General features: G+C 31.4%; 1 protein-coding gene across 3 annotated transcripts in view; it reads right to left on the bottom strand.

The window, feature by feature from the left end:
- The window catches only part of Eys (EGF-like photoreceptor maintenance factor), a 1,135,848-nt gene that overhangs the window by 924,900 nt on the left and 188,588 nt on the right, over window positions 1-22,360 (bottom strand). For all 3 annotated transcript variants that reach the window (XM_078019814.1, XM_078019816.1, XM_078019815.1), the window contains exon 10: window positions 15,166-15,365. In XM_078019814.1, the coding sequence (XP_077875940.1) occupies window positions 15,166-15,365 (200 nt within the window). The remainder of the gene's footprint in view (window positions 1-15,165; window positions 15,366-22,360) is intronic.

The following is a 22,360-nucleotide window of genomic DNA, read 5'->3' as shown; positions in this document are numbered from 1 at the left end:
TTCATCTAGTAGTTTTATATTCATACCAACAGTTAGTTCTTTAGTATATTTTGAGGCCCTGACACCTAAAGTTTCCAATACCTTCCATAATGCATGGTCTGGGGACCAATAATTTAATATATAAAACTTTCAAAAGCACTTTTTCAAACCATAGCGTGTGTTTATGGGGATTCAGGTGTAAACAAACCTGCTACACTGCTGGTCATATAAAAATGTAGCATATACAATTATGCACAGTACCTAATACTTGCTAATGATAATAAATTAATGATTTATGTGTTAACTATACTATATATTTTATCATTAAAGTGTATTCCTTCAACTTATGAAAAATGAGTGCTGTAAAACACTATAGATGTTCTGCTGTTAGAAGCCTTGTACATCTCATGTTTATTGTGTCACTCAGTCTCATCAAGAGGCCACTCTGAGCAACTGGCTTACACCATCTAGGTTTATATAAACACAGCTTGTGTATATCTGCTCACATACCTATTTTCTTCTGCACCTTAGCCTTTTCTATAACAAAGATAGAAGTAAAAATTGTCTTATCAAATTTTGAGCATGAAGAGTATGATATTTGGCACTCCTAAAGGGGTATAAATCATATAAATTTCATTGAGGAAGAGCAAGATAAAGTAGGCTGTTGAAGATAGAGAGGAAGTAGATAACCAATAGGATTGCTATTGTATATCTCAAGGGACTGAAATCTGAGAATTGAAATGTTGAAGATGGTGAATATATTTTTCTTTCAGAATTAGCATCTAGCCCTTAGATATCCTGCTCTTTAGCAATCATGTAAACATCAGTGAAATATTTGGCAGGACCAGAGGATAATTTTTTATTTTTATTTTCTTTCTTTCTTTTTATTTTATTTTATTTTTTATTTATTTTAGTTTTTTAGTGTGTGTGTGTGTGTGTGTGTGTGTGTGTGTGTGTGTGTGTGTGTTGCTTTGGTATCTCTCATACACTCTTGAGTCACACAAAAATACTTGAAGCTTAAATAGTGCCTAGTGTATGTAAGGAGACTATTTTAGTATAAATGTTCATTTTCAAGGCCATACTATTAATTTGAGGAAGACATGTCTACTCTTTCTAGCTACTTGGCTATACAGCATTTGATTTAACCAAGAGCCTTGTGCATTCTAGGCAAGTAGTCTAGCTATGAGTTATGTCTCCCTGATTGCTCTTGAGTGTACGCAATCTTTGATAATTTCTGTTAATGTAATTGACAAATAAACCCAATGATGGTCAAAATTAAGTACCCTACTAGCTTGTTGTGATGGGATTTTAGGTTATTTTCAATTTTTGATTCATGTGGTGATCTTTACAAGCACATACACATAAGGATCCACTATGTGTGAGGACCTCATCTGCAATTGCTTAGAGACTTCAGTGAAGATGTATGCATTATGAAAAGGTGTTAATCTGCAGAAACAAAGGAAAATGATTGAGAGAAGCATCTGTCTCAGTTGCAGTGATAACATTTAGGAATTATTCTATACTCTTAGATGTGGCTTCTGATTTGGAGAATACCACTAATGTCTGCTGAAACTGCATTGATTAAAAATGTTTATGCAATAAACAAAATAAGAAGTGCACAAACACACAGCTAGAAGGTACAGAGTCAGTACTAAAATAAAGAAGGCAAAAATATTTCTGAAATCCTATCCCATGTCCAACTTTTGTAATCAGTTATTGCTAGTTTGCCTTAAAGTTTCAGCTTCTTATGCAGAAGCATTATCTCAAGGATCCATTTAATGCCCCAAATTTATATGAGGTCCATGAGTGGGTAGTTCTTCAAGATATAGATAAGCTTACTGAAGAAAGAGGTTGTAGAAGAGAAAGTGCGGGCGGGGGGAAACTCTGGCTGATTGCTCTCCTCAACCTCCCCCTTCTTCCTGGAAGAGATACTATCAGTGTTTCTAAGACCTTCTTACAAGATTAGGAGAAAAAATAGAGATTTGATAGGGCAACTAACCACTTAAAAAGAGGCAGAGATGGGCATGGTGGATTATGCTGTACTCCTTTACTGCTTAGGAAAATGGCTTGAGCCAGGAGATTGAGAGCAGCATTGATGACATGGTGAGAAGCCTCATCTCAAAATAAAAAAGAGAAACAGATTTAGAAATATCCTCAAGTTATTTGTTATAAAATTCAGTTTCAGGTTCTAAAAATAATAGCTACCCAGTTAATACATGTGTCCAGTTTCCCTGGAGAAATAGATGAACAGAGGATATTCACAGAGGCTGGGTTCCAAAGCGTCCAAACTTAATCCTGGTCAAATGCTGCATAGCCAAGTAGCCAGAAAGAGCAGAAATGTCTTCCTCAAATTAATGGTATGGACTTGAAAATGAACATTTATACTAAAATAAACAGTCTCCTAACATACACTAGGCACTATTTAAGCTTCATGTATTTTTGTGTGACTCAAGAGTGCATGAGAGATACCAAAGCAAATTACTAAAGTTCACTCACATACCATCTTTGTGACTTGCAACTTCATGTGTATTTAGAGAAATTAACTAAAGTGTTATCACTTTCACTGGAGTGGGGTGAGTTTGACAAGAGGAATTCATACCAGCTTTACTTTCACTGGGGATAATACTCTCCAGGATAGCCACAAATACATCCACTTCTCCAACACTCTTGATATTGCAAACAAGGAGAAAAATCTAACGAAGTTTTGCTTCATAAATCCTAATAAGGTCAATCAATATTAGCCAGTTGTACCTTCTAAAATACCAAACATTGTGATATATTCTGTGGGGGGGCTGAGCAGAAAAAGAGAAGTACTGATGTCACATATGAAAACATTAAGCAAAGTCAATATTATAGTAAGGACAGACTTAAACTTTAAGAGTCCAAGGTAGCAGGATTAATTATTTTAATTGATGGGACACTAAAATTATAGCAAGAATTGGCAAAACAAAACAAAACAACACATAAAACAACAATAACCTCATGAAGTAATAGATACATTTAATACAGTTTCATGACCTGTAAGAGAAAATTATTGAATTAATTTTTAGAAAAATTCTCACTCTTGTGAGTATTTTCCCAAAAACATATTTATATTATGCCCCCAAAATAAATAATAGAAGTGATATATTTAATATCTTGCATGAGCATCTCACCTCGTTGAACAATTTTAGAAAATAAAGCTTAAGTACTTTCTTTTTTCCAAGTGTAGGATCATATTTATAATATTAAAGATGAATATAAAAATGCGATTTTACTTTTTATGCAGAATTCTGCAAAGACTTTTAAAATAAGCTTAACTACAGTACCTGTAGGAAAGTGCATGAATCCCCTGATCCATCATATAAACCTTAAATAAGCAATAGACTCATGAGATCTCTAAATCCACAAGTGCAAGCTGTGTATTCATTTGCCAATAAGCCAGATGGCATTCTAACTTTTTTTAAAAAGGAGGCTTTTTCAATATCCATATAACACCTGCCTGCCCCAATTATTATACATTCAAAACAGAGACTAAGCGAGCTATTTAACATCATGTACATTATATAAGTTTATGAATAAACCAAGGATATATATCCATAATAGTGAAATAATCTTTCATTCACTATATTATTTATAATATGCTAATATTAAATACCATGTAACAAATATTATAGATCCCCAAATTGAGAAGCACATCATTTATTAGGTTCATTTCTTTAAGGGAATCAAAGACAATCCTGTAATACCTACTTGTGGCTGCCTAAATATGCAGTAAATATTTAGCCTAGTGTATTACAAAACTCTTTAATCCATCAATTACTCCTTTATTTTGGTAAATTTTGTATGTATTTAAATTTTCTTAAGGATTTTCAAGGGGCATCAGCTTCTTGTTCATAGAGATGCTAAAAAACAATGAATGATATGACGAATATTTTCAATCCGTAGGCATATAAAACATTTTTGAAATACCAAAAAAACATATTTAAAAGTGAAATTCTGTGGGTTTGCACAGTCTTGTTCATAAGTGTGAAGTTACATGGTTTTTAATCTTAAAATGTGAGTAGATTAATCTAAATAAAAATTCAGAAAACAAAGGAAACAGATGTGGGAGATCTGTTTTTCCCATATAATTTTCTTTTTTTAATATGTGTATTTTTAGATTCGTAGATTCTATGTTTCAGTGGAACTGGTTTGAAGACTCATTCTGCCTGGTTCTTTTGCTTCATTTAAGTTAAGAGGATTTGAACTAACATCTCATTCTAACTGAGTTAATAAGGCAGGAGATAGAGGATCTCTTCCCACTTGGATAAGAGACAATGATTTTTGCCTAAATGCTCAGGTTACTTTTGCATTTTGATATATTTAACCATCCCAGCTTTAAAAATAAGTTGTCATTCTTTGACTCCTCATTTTACTCCCACATTCAATCTATAGCAAAATTATTTTGCCTCCCATTATCACTCTCGGTTTTACTCAGTCTTCTCCCTTTTTACCATCTCTGCTGAATTCACATCACCCTCATCTTGATCAGTGTTTGGTACTTTATCTCTTTACCCAGATAAATTTGCTCCCAAAAGTCATTTTTATAAAATACACATTTGATAACTGAATTTCCTTAATTACACACATTTTAAAGGACCCTCTCTTGCTGTTCACAGAATTAAGTCCATAAGTCCCAAAAGTACCTTTTACAAAGATTTTTAGGGTCTGGTTTCTTTTTCTCAATAAACCTATTTTGTCACAACGTGTTACATTTTATTACATTTTTATTTATATGACAATGATATCTTTGTAATGACCAAGGATTTCCTTGCTCCATTGTTTACAGTTTGGCTTTGATATCAAATGTATCCCTAAAATGATCTCAGGCTTTTAGACAGAAGTCAAAGAATACCTTTAGTTGAAGCCTTAAAAAGTTCCACAAAATAAAGTAGGTTACTTTCTACTTGATTCTTTTGCTGAAGTTTTATGCATTTCCAGGTTGCTGTTTGTACACACTATTACATTTGCTTATAGGTTTTCTTAAGAGAGTGTAAAGTAATTAATTTAAGAAATTTTTCTAACTTATTTCTGTGTCATTCATACACGTTGTGTTGAAAACACTTTATAAATATTTGTTGAATAAAATGCCCATGCAAATAAATTTTATAAAGGTATCTATGTAGAATGAATAGGCAACATATGAAGCAATATAAACTTGTGCACTCTACACACACACACACACACACACACACACACACACACACATATGTAAAATCTTCCCTAGGTATACACAGGGGATTTATTCTATTACACTCCTGTCTGTTAAACCACAATCTGCAAATACTCAAGTCCCTTCCTTAAAATAGCATAATATTTGCATAAAGCTACACATATGCTCCTGCATGCTTTAAATTTTCTCTATATTACTTGTTGTAACCAATATAAATAAATGCAATTTAAATAATTGTTAAACTGTACACTTTGGGAATAAGGACAAGAAAGCCATCTATATATGTTCAGTAGATGCATTTATTTCTGAAAATATTTTTTTCTGAAGTTGGATAAACCATATGTATGGAATCCATAGATAAGAAAAGCCAACTTTGTATATATGTAAACAAATTAAATTCCTTTACATTGCTAAAGAAGTGGGAATCTTTATGATATTTTTATTTCTTACTTTGTTTTTTGACTTTTTCTCCATTTATATGTGTGCACAACATATAACACAAATACTCATACCGACATTTCTATTTAAACTACTTATAAAATAAATCCTTTATCTTCAAAAATCTATTTATCAGATTTATAGTTCTGCCAGAATTAAAATATTTGGAAAAATCTGGGAATTTTTTTATGGATAAAGAACAATCAAAGCTATGCTTTTAAATTTGAAAGGCAAGAAGAGTTTTCAGCTATATAAATTGCTCTACAAAAAGTATGGCTAAAAAAGAACTAAAGTATGCTGTAAATGTACTGATGCCCTGACCTGAGGAGATACAGTAATCCCACTGACAATAAGAAGCATGAGCAATTTTTTTTTCCTTTCTTACTGCCCACTGTCTCTGATGAAAAAGTCCTACCAACCTAGACTGCAGAATGTGGCATTAAAGTTTAATTCTATCCAATCAGGTAGACAGAGATCATATTCTGACAGTGGTTTTTATTGTGGAATAGTTGGAACTTTCTGAAAACTCTTAAATCACTGAAGCAAACTTAAAATTTTATAAGTGTCAAAAGGAAACATTAGCAGTTTTAGTTTTTCTTCAGGAATTCAAACATCTATGTACCTACATAAATAAGGATATTTGGACAGTTTAATCTTCAGATTTTTTCTTTCATAGCAAGCTTTTTAAATTATAAATTTAAACTTCTCCCCTTATTTAATTCTTTAGATTCCTGGACAATTTTTTGCACTAACAAGTAGTATGCATTTAGACAATCCTATAAATTTGAAACTTTAAATTTTTTTTAAATTTATCTTTTTCACTTAATAAAAATAAATAATAAGCAATAATATAAATGGGGCTTTTTTTCTTTTCAATGTGAATATAATTTGTCACAAAATGTGGCTAAATGTGAAATGAAGCTGAAAACATGAATTATAATTTTGGAAAAAAACAAAAGCATCTGAATTTTGAATATTTAATTTTTACAAGTGCAAATGTCAGATGAATCTAGGATTGTAAATATACATATAGATCTTGAACTATTCAACAATGATTAAAATAACCATTCCCCCTTTACAATTTACATAAACTATGTTACTGAAATAATAAGATATTGACCACATTTTTAAAAAGAACTATTTCAATTTTTGCAACTTTAAATTCTAGAAAATGCATCCTTATGTTAATAAAGGTATTCACTTCCAAGAAACAACAGAATTCAAAAAAACTTATGATTTGTGGACCAATCATTAGTTAAAGGAATTGCTTGTTAGATTTCCTTAAAATTTAAATTCTGCACATTTTCATACAATATTTATTCATACAGGACAAACATTAAACATTCCAAATAACTGTATGCTGTTGAAGAAAAATAAGTGCTCATCCACTTTATTCTGTCTGCAGATAATTGAAATTCAAAGAAAAAGTTACAACTTTCTATGAGTAATTACTAAATTATATTTACTGAAAAAACTTATTTTCATAAATTCATTCAAAACATATCCCACACAGATCAGTTATAATTGTTTTTCATATATTTAAGTGTATTAATTTGTATGTATCAAATTTCTGAAATAAAAAAAGAAGCTTCTAATAGTTGCATATTCTGGATTACAATTGATTCTATAAATCTCTACCTTCATTGATTAATTGACTAATCTATTAAATTTAGACATAGTCTAATTTTCTGTTCAATTCAATTCTTTGTTTACATATTTGAAGTTTTTTTTGTTTAAAATGGTAAGACATATAGATGTATCAGAAATATATCAATGATTGAAAAGATTACTACAAAGGATAAGCACAATGCAGTATGCTTATTATTTTTTAAATACTTATAATACAAATTGGAAGTGGAACTGTATGACATTAATTCTTTGTATTTATATTTTGAAAAGCAAACTGCAGTGCGAATTCTCAATATAGGTAATATATTTTTGTTCTTTTGTCTGTGGAATGACAAAGTAGAAATCACAATAGTACTACAAAAACAAAGGACAAAAACAGCATACTACAGGGACACAGGCACATCAATGTTTATAGCAGCAGAATTTTCAATAGCTAAATTGTGGAGCCAACCTAGACACCCTTGAGTGGATGAATGGATTAAAAAAAAAACATGTCATATATGCACAATGGAATTTTACTCAGCATTAAAAGAGAATAAAATCATGGCATTTGCAGGTGAATGGATGGCATTGGAGAAGATAATGCTAAGTGATGTTAGCCAATCCCCCCAAAACAAATGCGTAATGATTTCTCTGATATAAGGAGGTTGACTCATAGTGGGGTAGGGAGTGGGAACATGGGAGGATTAGATGAATTCTAGATAGGGAAGAGGGGTGGGAGAGAAAGGAAGAGGGCAGGGGATTAGCAAGAATGGTGAATGTGATGGACATCATTTTTCAAAGTACATGTATGAAGACTCAAATTGGGTGTCAACATACTTTATATACAAACATAGATATGAAAAATTGTGGTATATATGTGTAATAAAAATTGTAATACATTTTGCTGTCATTGTGTTCAAAAAAATAAGATCAATTAAAAAAAACTGGAAATATGCAAATAGTAATGTAATGGCAATTAAATATTTTATTATGATGTTTATATGACAAATCATATTTTAGCATGATTAATTTATTTAAAATACCTAGAATATTTTCAATGAAATATGAAAAACATACTGCTTCACATTATTTTGAGAACTAAAACATGAAAATATATAGTTGAAAAAACACTCAAAGAAAATTAGAAATTCTAGCAATTGTCTTAAAAGATTATTGAGTGGCTAATTATAAAGGTTATAAAATTTAGGAGATCATAAGCCATCTTCATATTTGTAACATGAAATTGAAAAAAATTGATATGGTAGTATAATCCTATATTTGTCTATTGCAAAGGTTTATTGATTAATTTGATAATTAAAATAAACATTTGAAAATTATATAACTCTTAATCATGCTACCTTACATATAGAAATCAAAATAATTTCATGTTTTAAATTTTAATCTTCTCCTCCTATACTGTTAATAATGTGCTAAAATACCAAAGATGATATCTCTATTACTAGTCCTATTAAGGGAAGTGGGTATTGCTTATTAACCTGTTACTTGTTGTCCCAGTCCAGCTGCAGCAAAATAACTGGGGAGTGTCGAACAACTTCTGTACATTGATACAGCAGGAGTGGGAGCCATTTATTGTAGGACTAGAGGGGTATATACACATTCCACACAGCTTATCTTAATTAATATAAACTAGATACAGCAGTCAACCAATAAGGAATCTCCATACTTAATGGCTCCCTGGCATTACTTCACAAACCACTCCCTCTGCAAAATGCCAGGCGCCATCTTGACTTGTTTACAGACCCTAACAACTTGTAATATTTTATTTATAAAGTCAAAGAAGACAATTTATTTTTTCTTAGAGTGAGAGAGCAAAAAAAAAAATGTTGTAAATTTTGTATACTAAATGGTCCACCTCACATTCTGAAAATATAAGATCTATATAATGTAACTCACTGTGATTGTTGAGACACCAGAGTCTTATTACAAGTATGAAGATTGTTTAATCTGTACCTAAGGTATCGATTGTTGAGAATGGAGTATTTCAGAATCAGTACCCTTACCTTACAACAATCATCAGTTACTTAACTTCCCTGCACCAACTTTCCTGATTTTTCTATCCAAGCATATAAGGAAAGAACATTTATTCTTTTTGTTGTTGTGCTAGGGACCTTTCCCAACGTGTTGCACCTACATGCAGTGCTATCTCGCTGAGCTAATATTCCCAGATTCATCTACCCTTCTTCAAGCATGCTACTGGGAGATTCACTTAGGCTTACTTGTATCAAATGTTTCATTTAACAATATCTTATGGATACTGAGATACTCAACTTAAAAATTCATTCATTTTTACTGATTTCCTTGTATCATTTAAAAAGAATACATGATAGTGGCAGATATCAAACGTGTAATTTAAAAGTTCTTTTACATTCTGAAATGATAGCCTTAGCTAATTATCCTCAGTTTAGTACAGAAAGGATAATAAAACTTAAGTGAATAAGAAGGACAGCAAGATGAAATATTTCCAGAACACGGAGACAATGACCAAGGAGAATCACATATGAAAAGAAATAGAGTGAAGAGAAATTTGCAACTGGAGGGTGGGAAAGTTTTGGAAACCAAAAGGAACTCTGCAGAGACAAAGGCAGAAAGCACCATAGGGGGGAAATTGCCTGAAACAGGATTTCACACATTAAACATAAACAACTTGCTTTGTTTCACAGCGCTTTGTTTTATAAACTGCTATATACTTATAATCTACGTACGTAGTGCAACAGAAGAGTATAATATTTTTACTTATTTCTATAGTCCTCTGCTAAGTGAGTCTAATTTGGATTTTAGTGTAATTTCAACATAGTTTTTATGGTTTAATAAAACTTGCATGCATTAAAATGCTATTAAAGTGTTACACATGGTTAATAATACTTATGGACTTCTGAAAGCAGCTATTATTAAACTGAACAAAGTCATTAATGTCTTTAAACTTTGCACTGGGATATAAAGTACAAGAATAGATGTTTAACAGCATCTAGAAGAGAATAGTCCTGATGTCTGTTTGTGCTTCTCTTTTCTTACGATGCATACACTTCTTTTTATTTTAAATCAAAAGTACTATAAGGGAAATAAATAAGCAAGGCACTGAATTCGAATACTAACTCTCCCAGTGACACTGGCTTCTGTTTAGGTGTTTGACAGAGTACAGCCTCCTTTGGTGTTTGGTTTCTCATCTATGCAATATCTAGGTTACTAGAGGTAATCTCTATTTCATTCAGCTATAAAGGTCAGTAAGTCAACAAGAAACATACATTTGGGTTACAACTAGGGATGAAATTATCAAATATTATTGTCTTTAATTTTCTAAAAAATTTATGAACAAATATAAATTTTGTTACATATATTGTATTTGTTACATATTTCAGACCACACTACATGTACTTATCAAATTGGGTAATTAACGTTTTCATCTTCTCATCATTACTTTGTGTTCAGAAATCCAAGCTTCCCCCTTCTCATTATTTATAAAATTTGTAATTTTTTAAAGACACTGTGGTAGAACCCATGGCTTCCTACATGCTAGGCAAGTGCTTTACCATGGATCAATACCCCTCAAGCCCTTCAAGTATTTTAAACAAATAAAATCTATGAATGGTAAAGACTTCAAAAATCTCACCATCATCAATCAAGTTCATTTTTTATATTTTAAGCATGCATATTGTTAAATTGATATTTCTTCACTAGACCATTAAACCACACGAGTTTGGGTTGCCTAACGCATTACTAAAATTAAGTCAGTTTTAAAACATCCTTTAATTTCTCCAGAAATCATCTGAAGTACAGCTGTAAACTTATTTGAAGGTTATGTGGTAATATATACCTAGCATTTTAGTAACTGTTTTTTATTGTAACTTGCTTTGCTTGAAATAGTTAATGTTTATTTTAGTATTTACATTTTCTACTCTAATAGGGAAACTAACTATATGTCAGTGGTTCATTCATTTTACAGTTATCAATATTACATTCCATATATTCAGGCTTAACCAGCTAATTCCCTTCCCTTCCTTTCCTTTTCACTTATAGAAACTACCATATTTTTCAGAATTTAGCTACTGCTTCAAGAAGATTTAAAAAAAGAAAGAAAACTGAACACTAGATCTTCTCATTATGTACCACCGTTACAGTCACACAATAATCAAAGAAAGATAATAAAATATTTTCATGAGAAAACCATAAATTATCAAACTATGAATCTGATGTGCCTGTAACCTAGAAGGTCAATTTTCATTGTAGAAGGAAGATATTCCAGTGGACTGTACTGCTTAGCAATTTCAACCTAGATTTCAGTAGCCAAAACCCATGGAGTGAAAATCGGCTTTCTCAAGTGTGCCTCTGCACTAATGCATGCATGTGACCCATCACTTAATAGGTCAGGCTTATTATTTAAAAGTGTCTTGTAGACACAGAGGTAACTCAACGGAGTCTAACCAATGGCATTAGAGCACAAGAGGGGTATTATGAGATCAGGGTAACAGCAAAGATTAATAAGGCAGGCATAAAAAAATGGTAGTAACTGAGATTCAGTGTCAACTTACACAATTCTGTAACAAAAAAAGATAAACCCACTGACAAGAACTTAAAAAAAAAAACTGAACTCTTAAAAAATTAGTTTGTAAACAGAAGATTAGAATATGTCTTGTTAAGTTACTCTAGAACGACATTATTTAAAAGCTTATCAAAATTGAAAGTAAAAGGATAACTATTCTTTAGGATAGGAAGTTCAGGGTATTGAATAAAAGTTTGAGAAATTAAGAATTTAGAGGAATGAAAATGTCATAAATATGGAACAAAAGTGAATTTCACGAAGGACAGTTTTAAGTATGTGATACACAAGGTGGAAGCAATGATTGTCCTCAGAGTAGAATGTAGAATGAATGAATCAATTTTAAAATAATAAAGTAAAAGAATTGTTTTCAAAATTTTCCAGACTTAAAGAAATAAATAAAATAAATATATAATTTTCACATATTTTGATTAAACACTTTAAATTTCAAAGATGAAACAACTGAAGGGATGTAAATTTTTTTTTAAAGAGAGAGAGAGTAAGAGAGAGAGAGAGAGAGAGAGAGAGAGAGAGAGAGAGAGAGAGAGAGAATTTTAACATTTATTTTTTAGTTTTCGGCAGACACAACATCTCTGTTTGTATGTGGTGCTGAGGATCGAACCTGGGCCGCATGCATGCCAGGCAAGCGCACTACCACTTGAGCCACAGGGATGTAAATTTTAAGTTCTCTATTTGGCAATCATTTAAAATATTTCCTATATTTTTTTTATTAAAGAAATAAAAGTCATGTCAGTTTCCATGAAAAAGTCAATCAAATGAATTCAAAATATATAACATTTTTGAAAATAGACCCTGCTTTATTTTCTGCATCAATGGAGGTTAAAACAAAATATTCACAGCTACTGTATAAACTTCAAAGATCTAAGAAATGTGCACTTCACCACATTGTAATTAATACTCAAAGCCAGCAACACAGAAATGCTAGGGAATTTTAGGGGATGGTGTATCTCAATCTTTTTTTCTTTTAAAATGTGATTTATCATAAGATTTACGCTGGAAGAAAACTGGTCTTCCTAAAAATTGTTGGTAAGAAACCAGTCCTATAGAATATTACACATATAATTGAGAGCTTAAATATTTTAATATAATAGTTTTCATCAAAATAAGTACCAGAATAAAAACCTGAACATTTAAAGTTTTGTTTGGATAGTTATTTTTTCCAGTAGAAGGTAACCAAACCTTAGCAAGTTAAATAATTAATAAATCAGCATTAAGAATAGGAATATCATATGTAATTATGATCTGTATAAATTTTGAAGCAAAATTAGGATGCAAAGATAGTAACAAAATGTTTTCCCAGATTTTTAAGAATGAGATCTTTCTTTTTGATTCCATTTGTAGAATGCAAAATAGGACTCCAAATGCAAAGTGCATTTTCATTTTTTAAGTAAAGGAAAACTTATTATCTTATTATGACTTTAAGTAAACATAGCTGAATAACCTTTAACACATCTAAACATCTAGTGATTTAACTTGTAAAACACTCCTTCCCAGAATGTCTGAGTTTTTTCTGGAATAAAGTAAGGACAGTGTTTGCTTTGCACCCTGATGGCTCTGCACAGTGCAGTATGAAAGTCCCTGTAGAAGCTGCACCTCCCGGGCAGTGCCATTCACAGTCTTTCAGGGGCCTTCAGACACACTGAATCAACAGTGAAATTTTTGGAGACAGATGACTCTAATTTAAATGCAATTTGAATAACCTTGTAGTGTAATGAATGTCTATGCTTGTCCCTGGGAGATGTGCCAGGAAGAGAAGCAGTCTGAATTCCTCTGGATCCATACTTTAAGAAAGGTCAGCCTAGGTAATCCATAGATAATATTTCCCGAAAAGGAATATTTATAAAAATCTATGAGCTTATTTTTATTCGAACAAATTAGATTTCCATGGATGAAACCTGATTTATAAAATTGCATTCATTAGGATGAATATTTGTTTTGCTTTTGTTTACTTAATCCAGACACTTTCTAGGTTATAATCCTGAGGACCCTTGCAATTGTCATTTTTATAAATCTATACAATTTTTGTAAATCTATACAATATCCATTTGTATTAAAAATGTATTCTACATTTTATCAAACTACCAAAGTACAATCAACAAAACATATACGTTTAAAACAACAAGATACATGAGAGACAGAAGGATTATAAATATCACACACATATACATATACACACACACACAGGTGTGTACCCCTGTGTGTCTGTACATATGTGTGGATGTATACCAAATGAAGATGGCATGTTAGGCAACACATATTAATAATAATTTTTTAGTGATAAACATGTTCCGCATATGCTATATGAAATGTTAGTAGTCTTGAGTTTATGCAGAATTTTTTACCTATGTGCTTTATGAGAGATTAAAAAAAAGCTACAGCAGGGATTAAAATAAATAAATGGGCAAAATATGCCCTAGAATTGAACAAAGAAATAGGGTAATGGCACTATTTAATATAACACAGAATACATTTTCTGAAGGATAAATAACTGATGCAATACAAAAATAACAGATGTGCTTTACTAGTAAACTATTACTACTAAATTATACATGGTAAAACTGTCAACAATTTAAGATACTGTGATGGAAACACAGCTGTTCACAGATTTTAACTTAATATCAGCCTATCACACATTAGATTGAAGTGGAAAAAATAGAGGTAAAGTATGTATTTTTTCCTAATACTTGGGTTCAATTCAGTTATTATAATTGAACAGATAGCTAAATTCTTAAAAGACCAATCTCATACATTATATGATCATAAAGCTAAGAAAACTAAAATTCATCTCCAATTATTTTTTAAATAATAATTCATTCAAAAATGCAGTGATAGGGGCTGAGATTGTTGCTCAGCGGTAAAGCGCTCGCCTAGCATGTGTGAGGCCCTGGGTTCCATCCTCAGCACCACATAAAAATAAAATATTGTGTCCAATTACAACTAACTAACTAACTAACTAAATAAATAAATAAAATGCAGTGATACATGAACTTGCCTTTATAACTCAAAAATTTTAGTATCTCCTTCCAGTCTTAGAAAATAGATATTTTTGTAACAGAAAGAAATCTCTGGCTAAACATTATGGTATAAATGTGAAACATTTATAAATTAATAACCCATTTCCAAGAAAGAGAAGAGATATGAAACATTTATTTTTAAAATGAGATTAAACTGGGAAATAAGAAACCTGGCATTGACATGAATAAATAGAATTTGGAAAATATATTAATGCCTTTTGGTAAACATTGATTTCAAAACTTGTGATTATATATTTAAGATGAAAACTTATTGTAAACTTAATACCCATGTTTCAAGGTACACTCTTAAACATATACATATTTAGTCAATTCTGAAAATAATAAAAGCTGACCTGCATTTAAAAGTGGGTCCAGGTTCATCAACACAAATTCCTCCATTCAGACAGAGGACCAAATTCAGATCAGGCTCAGGACAACTATCGATGATTTTTTCACAGCGTGTACCAGTGTATCCATGTGGGCAAATACAAATAAATCCATGTACCAACTTCTGACAGAAGCCTCCATTCATACAAGGAATTGATGTGCAGTCCTACATTAGGAAGCAGAGAAAAAAATTGATTATTAATGGTAAGACTGCTTTATTAAAATTATGCTTATTTAAAACCATTTTAAGGAACCAATCTGCAAGCTGATATATTTCTTTCTTTCAAGAAACAAAATATGTTTATAGTGATAAAGGATTTTTACTTTTGATTACCAGAAATTTTCTGTCAAATGTTCCATTGTTGACTTTTCAAAAAAAGAAACTATCAGGCCTTATTAAAATATGTACCCTACTAGACAACTCTTCCTCCTCCTAATGAAAATGATATAGCAAATTTCCTCTATAGATAATACCAGGGATCACTGCCCTTAGTATTCATGGTATGTCCCAGTTTGCCACAATCAGCCCAATTTAACTCTACTTTCCAGGGACATGATTTAATAGGATATCCATTAACTATCAAAGGAATTATGTAGGTTTGATCACATCATGAAATCAGATATCTCACACTTGTCTTATGTCCCTCTAATAAATCTAAAACATTTATAATAGTAATTATAATATTTTGTGTATGTGTGGTCCTGGGGATTGAAACAAGGGCCTTGTACATGTGCGGCAAGCACTCTACCAATTGAGCCATGTCTCCAGCCCCAATTGTAATCTTTCGTTTTCCAACACATTAATCCAAACTTACGTCAAGTATTTCTAATACCTACGATCTTAGAAGCACAGAAATTCTGTGATAACAGAGATATCTGGGTAATAGTTTTTTGTTACATTTAGGTTTCAAAGTATTTTTAAAGTTGTCTTATTTATTCAACAATGACATCCTATTTATAAGTATATTATTTGTTAGATGGTTGTAAAGTTACCAACCTCACACAGGTTGCTGAGAGAGTTAAATAAAGAATGCAAAGAAAGCAAACTGATACTGTGACCGGCACATAGTAGCTGTTCCTTCATTTCTTCCGTTTCATTTCTGGGGGCCAAACTTGTTAGTCCCTATTGCAGTCATTTTGCCTTTGCCTTGGATAGAAAATGTATTTCTCTGAATACTTATTTTCTATCATACCATACTATATGCTTTTTTTATTTTTTAGGTTGTATATGTACTAACATTATAGAAAGCTTACATCATAAACATGATATGACAGCATTTTCTAATATAATATCAACTTAAATGATTTGGATCTATATTTCTGAGAAACACTTTATGGTAAGTTATGACATCATTAATAAAACTGTTTAAAAAGAACCCTCAATGTGATGTTGACACAATTTCTCAAAGAACATGCACAAACTTGAGTCATTTGTACACTAGGGTCTTAAGTTATTACATCCTCAGGGATAATTATATGTTTATATAAACATGAAATGCTTTCTTAGCTTTTTACCTTGAAAGGTTATAATTTTCTACATCTGTCATCAATTGATACCTATGTTTGTAAATATTTAGTGATTTTTAATAGGTGTTAACAATAAAGATTACATTCATATTATGTACCCAATGGAAAATTAAAGATTTGTGAAAATTATCTGAAAGTTTAATTAGTGTCATTTTCAATAAGAAATGGATTGTGCTCTTGAGTATAAAACTCAAGTCATGCCTGAGACCCAGATGGTTACCTTTCTCACTCACCTGAATGATAGAACTTAATATATATTGTCATAGATGCCATTCTGATATTTGTTCTATCTTTGCTGAAAATGCAAGGGCACTTTGCAGACTTCCTGAAGGTCCTACAGTAATTTTTACAGAATGTAAATGCAGAATTCCATAGGGAGTGGCATAGAAACAATGTTGTTTCCCTCTCTGTCCTGTGGCTGGATATATATATAGAATGATTTATTAGAAAGCATTACATAAAGTAATTGAATTATATCTCCCATGGGAAGACAAGGGTAGTTTTCAGACTGCCAAGAGTTCTGTCTTTAGGGTTTACAAGAATCTTTTACTAAATTAATTAGAAAGCTTAATGGGAAATACAAAAGAAATTTCTTTTTAGAGAAAATCAAATTGTCATTTGAAGTTCTTGATCTTTCCTGGTTCAAAAATCAAGGAAGATGCTTTTCCTTTTGTTCATCATCATTCATATTACTTCGTTACACTCTATTTAATCAAATAAAGTGCTTCCTAAGAAGGAATTCACTAATGTAATTTCAGAAAATAAAAGAAATAAAAGCCTGGGGTTTTGAGAGAAAGAGGTGGAAAATGGGAGGAACATCAAAAACCAGGGTGATCTGGACAATTAAGCTGCATTAACTTGTGCTCAAAAGTCATGCCAGGAAATGTACAGGAGTTTGAGAATACCAGAGTAATGACGTCAGTCCTTCATGGTAGAATGTTTAGTCAAAGGAAACTGCCAGCTGGCCTATGAAAGGGGATGATTTCTCACTGACTTCATAGCTATGGTCTTTCAGAGAGATGTAGTTTTAAGCAATTCTAAAGTTTGTCTTGTGACCTCTGCACTTCCCAGAAGAATAAAGTTATCTGAGATCATCTTTGTCATAATACTTTTCTCATTACTTCATAGGCTTTATTTTTTTGGCACTGGTATATGTAAGAAGTAGAAATCTGTCTTCAGAGAAGATCTTGGGGAGAGACAAAATGTTAAAGACAGACACAGGGAACTGTTTTACCTGAAGCCTAGAAACAGTATATGGTATCTATTAGGCCCTTACCTTCCCCACAGCAGAGGCCTATTAAGTTTCACAGACTTGTGGAACTTTGTCTAGCACCTAATCAAAACTACTAATGTAGCTCAGTGTATGCTAAACTTAAATCACACATGAATGCCCTGGGTAGCTTGTTAAATTGCAGATGAAAACTCAGTAAGTCAGGGGCCTGGATTTTTCCATTCCTAACAAACTCCCTGGTGATACTAATGCTATCAAAACATGGATCAGGTATTGAGTTGCAAGAATGGAGCGAAAACAGTTTTATTTTACTCACAAGCATGAAAAGAAGCTGAAGGATTTTAGAGTGACTTTGCCAGAGTCTTACAGCAAGACTGTGACAGAAAAAAAACACAGACACTAAATATTCTGAATTCCAACCTAGGGCTAAACACTGCAAATTGTATCTTCCTTTTGAAAAAAAAAATGTTTTGTCTACAAATTTGTATGTGTGATAATGTATATAGTAAAGGTTAACATACTTGAAGCTTGTTTCCAATGTAATTTTCGTTAGCCATTTCAATTTTTTCTCAAAATGTACAAGTTCATGGAACTGAATTAGCTAAAAAGTAGATTTTTTTAAATTTCCAATTTAACCTGACTTTTGGTAATTTCATGAAAATAAAATGCAGCTTCACTTTGTTATTTCAAAAAATAAAATAAGATTATGAAATATCAAAGTCAGGATTCTTACAAGAAATTTTAACTTTTGTTGATAGTGTGTGTGGTAAAACTTCTGGGAAAGAAGGTCACTAAAATACAAGAAAACAGAATAATTTTCCCAGAGACAGCCTGGAATGCACAAACAAATCAAAAATATGAAAGGTGAGTTCATCACAGCTGAATCTAGAATTTCAATTTTACAAATTACACGAGGATTTGTTTTAAAGAAAACATAGAGATTCAAATACATTTTTTTTAAAATAACTAACACTTTGGACACAAAGTCTCAGGTAAACAATAAGTGTTGCAGAAGAAATCCAGGATGTTTATATCAACCCTATTTGTCCAGATTTAACACTATTTTAGAATGTGCATGTAAGAGTATTCTGGATAAAATTAACATCAGAGGAGTCTGTAAAACAGGCAGCCTCCTAGTGCACAGCCCCCATCCAATTCTTCAGGGCTTGAGAAGAACAAAAGAAATAGAAATGAGGAGTTCAATTCTTTTTTTCCCTGCTCATTGCTTCAGTTTGAACACCTCACTTCCCCCTCTAGCCTACAGGATGGAGTTGATTCTATCTGATTTCTTGGTTTTCAGGTTTTGGGAATCCGAATGAATCACATCATTAGTTATGATTCTGTGAAGAATGCTAACAAAAAATGTCAAGTATGTAATCCAAATTTCAGTGGTATATTGTGCTCTAACACAATGGCATTGTGAGGGGAAGGTTCATGCGTGGACATAGAATTAAAAAGGTTGAAGACACTGACTGCATTGATATTAAGGAATCTGTAGCACTGTAAGAAATATTGGGCTGGTGTTGGTGGCCAAGAGTGGCTGGAAAAATGAAAAGCATCTTCTTTTGTCCTCACCTGTTTTGCTGAGTTTTAAAAAGTTTGAGCTCACTCTTACTTGAGTAGTGACAGAAATCTGCCCTTATCTAAAAGACCGAAGATTTGTAGACTGGAGAATAACTGGCACAGTAAAAAAAGCCTAGGAGAACATAACAGCAATTGTGTAATCAAATAATACATATATTAAACATTAACATCCACATTCTGCCAGCGCATATGTAGAGAAACATTCTTAATAAACACAGGTATGGTAAGGAAGGAACAGGCTATGAGGTCAAAAGGAAATTTATTAACTATTCCTACTATGATATAGAGCATGGTTTGCTCAAACTTGTGCACCTCAGATACAAATAGAGTTTTTAAGAACAATATACTTAAAATATCTTAACTCTTCAAGAGATTTTTACAGATTAAATGTGATACCTCCACACAATGAAATAGTAATAAATAAAGTAGAACTACACATGCTAGTGTAGAATAAACTGCAGTGATAAATTGAGAATGTGAAGTCTGTGTGTATGTAATAAACATTCTCATTTGTGAGATCTTGTTTATTTTAATGATGTGTTTTCAATCAAGAAGATAGATATTCTCTATAATAATTTGTAGAAAATAGCTGATCATTCAGCTGGGGAGAAAGATTCCTGTTCAAACTTTAGGCTAAAAAGTATTCCAATAAACCAATCACTTAATATCAAATAAAAAGATAATGAGAAAATACAAGAATTTCTGAATAAGTTTCTTTTAAAACTGTCACAGAAAACATTACCTTTAGAATTTTGTGATTTTGTAAATTTGGATTAAAAAACAAAATCTTTTGACTGTCAGAGTTCAATATATAAGAGGGAAATAAAAATAAGAAAATATACATATGTGTATATATATATATATATGTATATATATATATATATATGGTAGACACATAGATTTTTACATATAACTACAAAAAGCCCCTCATAAATTATACCTCACACTTGAAGATTCACAAATACACACATACCCACTCACATACAAACGTACACAATTCTCTAATCATTTTTTATTTATTTAGAAAAATTTCTTTAGTTCTTTTTAAATACTAAGTCCTCATGAAAAATTTTGTTTTCCTTCATCTGAGAATGTCTTGATTTCTTATTTTATTCACAAGTTGTAATTTATTTTATTTTAAGTTAGTATATTTTTATATACTTATGATTGGATATTAACAAAAATCATTGTCCTGTATTCATGCTTCATGAGAAGAACTCATATCCCCTTCTCTGCCCCATCCACATTGAAAGGAAAATATCTACTCTCTATACCTCGACTCTCTTTTTTTTCCATATGTGTGTATGTGCATGTGTGCATACATAAAACACTAATTATAATTTTTCACTAGCCTTGGCATTCATTTATATCCAGCCATGTATTTGTTTTTCTCTAGCATCAATTATAATTTTTAATCCTTGCCTCCAATTTTCAACTTAATGAATTAAAAGTTTGCTCAAATTTTCCTCCATCAAGCCCCTAGTAATTAATATAAACTAAGCTTTTTTTTTTACTTCCCAAAGAGTTTTACATATAACACTCTCCCCATATTGACCTCAGCTATCTTTTCCTCAGCTATACTGTTTTTCCACAGCTCTTGTCTCTTTATCCTAGAAAGACAGATGTGGACACTAATCTCCGAATGTCCTTCAAAGGCTATCTGGATTATATGACATAGTTAAATAAATAGGTCAGGAAATATGTAAGATAGATGATAGTTTACTTTGCAGCTGGTGGGGCAGAAAATGTGTCTAATAATTATTTTTCTTGGCTTCTCATAAGTATTCAATATTTGTAAAATGAATGAACAAAATTATAATTAGAGTATAATAAATGTAATTGAGAAAAAAGTGACAAATTTAAGAAACTTCATTGCACTATGATAATTAATACAGATGGTACATGTTTGTAGTGAGACAAAAAAGTAAAGAAACAGGATAATCCCCAAACTGTCCCAAATGTAGAGATTTATAGCAGGAAATAGGAGTCACCCTGAATCAAAAGAGAAACAACAAGCCCTTTGATAAATGTTGTTGGGAAAATTGATTATGCCTTTGGGGGGGGGGGAAACAACACAAAACTTTAAATTATATAATTAGGTCTATATTTTATCAATCATAACAATATATTTTATACATGCTAAGGCACTAAAACTATTGTTAATCCTAAAATTTAGTAGATAAAAATATAAGAAACTATCTTAAATATTGCTACACGAAAAGATGAGATGCAAAACCCAGTCAAAAAAGAAACGTAAATACAATTATGGACATTTCACAACTTACAAGTTGTAAAAAGCAATAATTTCTAAATTCTAAAAAATATTTGTAATTTTTCAGAACCTAGTGGACACTAGCCATGATTTAAAATAATACATACAAACCAAAAAGAAAAGGGTAATAAGCAAGCCAAAAAATGCAAATACTGCCAGCCAACAATTATAAGTAGATAAAACACAAATAAATACAAATGGTAAGTAATCACATGGAAGGATGATTAATATTGGTAGCTACCTAGGAGAATGTAAATTAAAATAATGACATGCTATGTTTTCTTCTTCAAATTAGGCAACACTTAAAAAAAATGACTTCATTTAGTAGGACCTTGGGAAGCTGGCATGCTCAAATTCTCATTAAACAATGTGGTTGTTTAACATTTATTTAGAATACTCAGTAGCTATTGAAAAGAATGAGTAAAGGCCCTGTGCATTTTAATGGAATGGTTCTTAAGACATAACAAGTTACTGAGCAATGAAGATAATGAATAAAAATATAAGGAAAAAGCATCTAGATGCACATAGTAAGAATATGAACAATTGT

Source organism: Ictidomys tridecemlineatus, chromosome 8 (genome assembly GCF_052094955.1).
Source record: "Ictidomys tridecemlineatus isolate mIctTri1 chromosome 8, mIctTri1.hap1, whole genome shotgun sequence".
Lineage (NCBI taxonomy): Eukaryota > Metazoa > Chordata > Mammalia > Rodentia > Sciuridae > Ictidomys > Ictidomys tridecemlineatus.
This window is presented reverse-complemented; position numbering and strand designations above follow the sequence as displayed.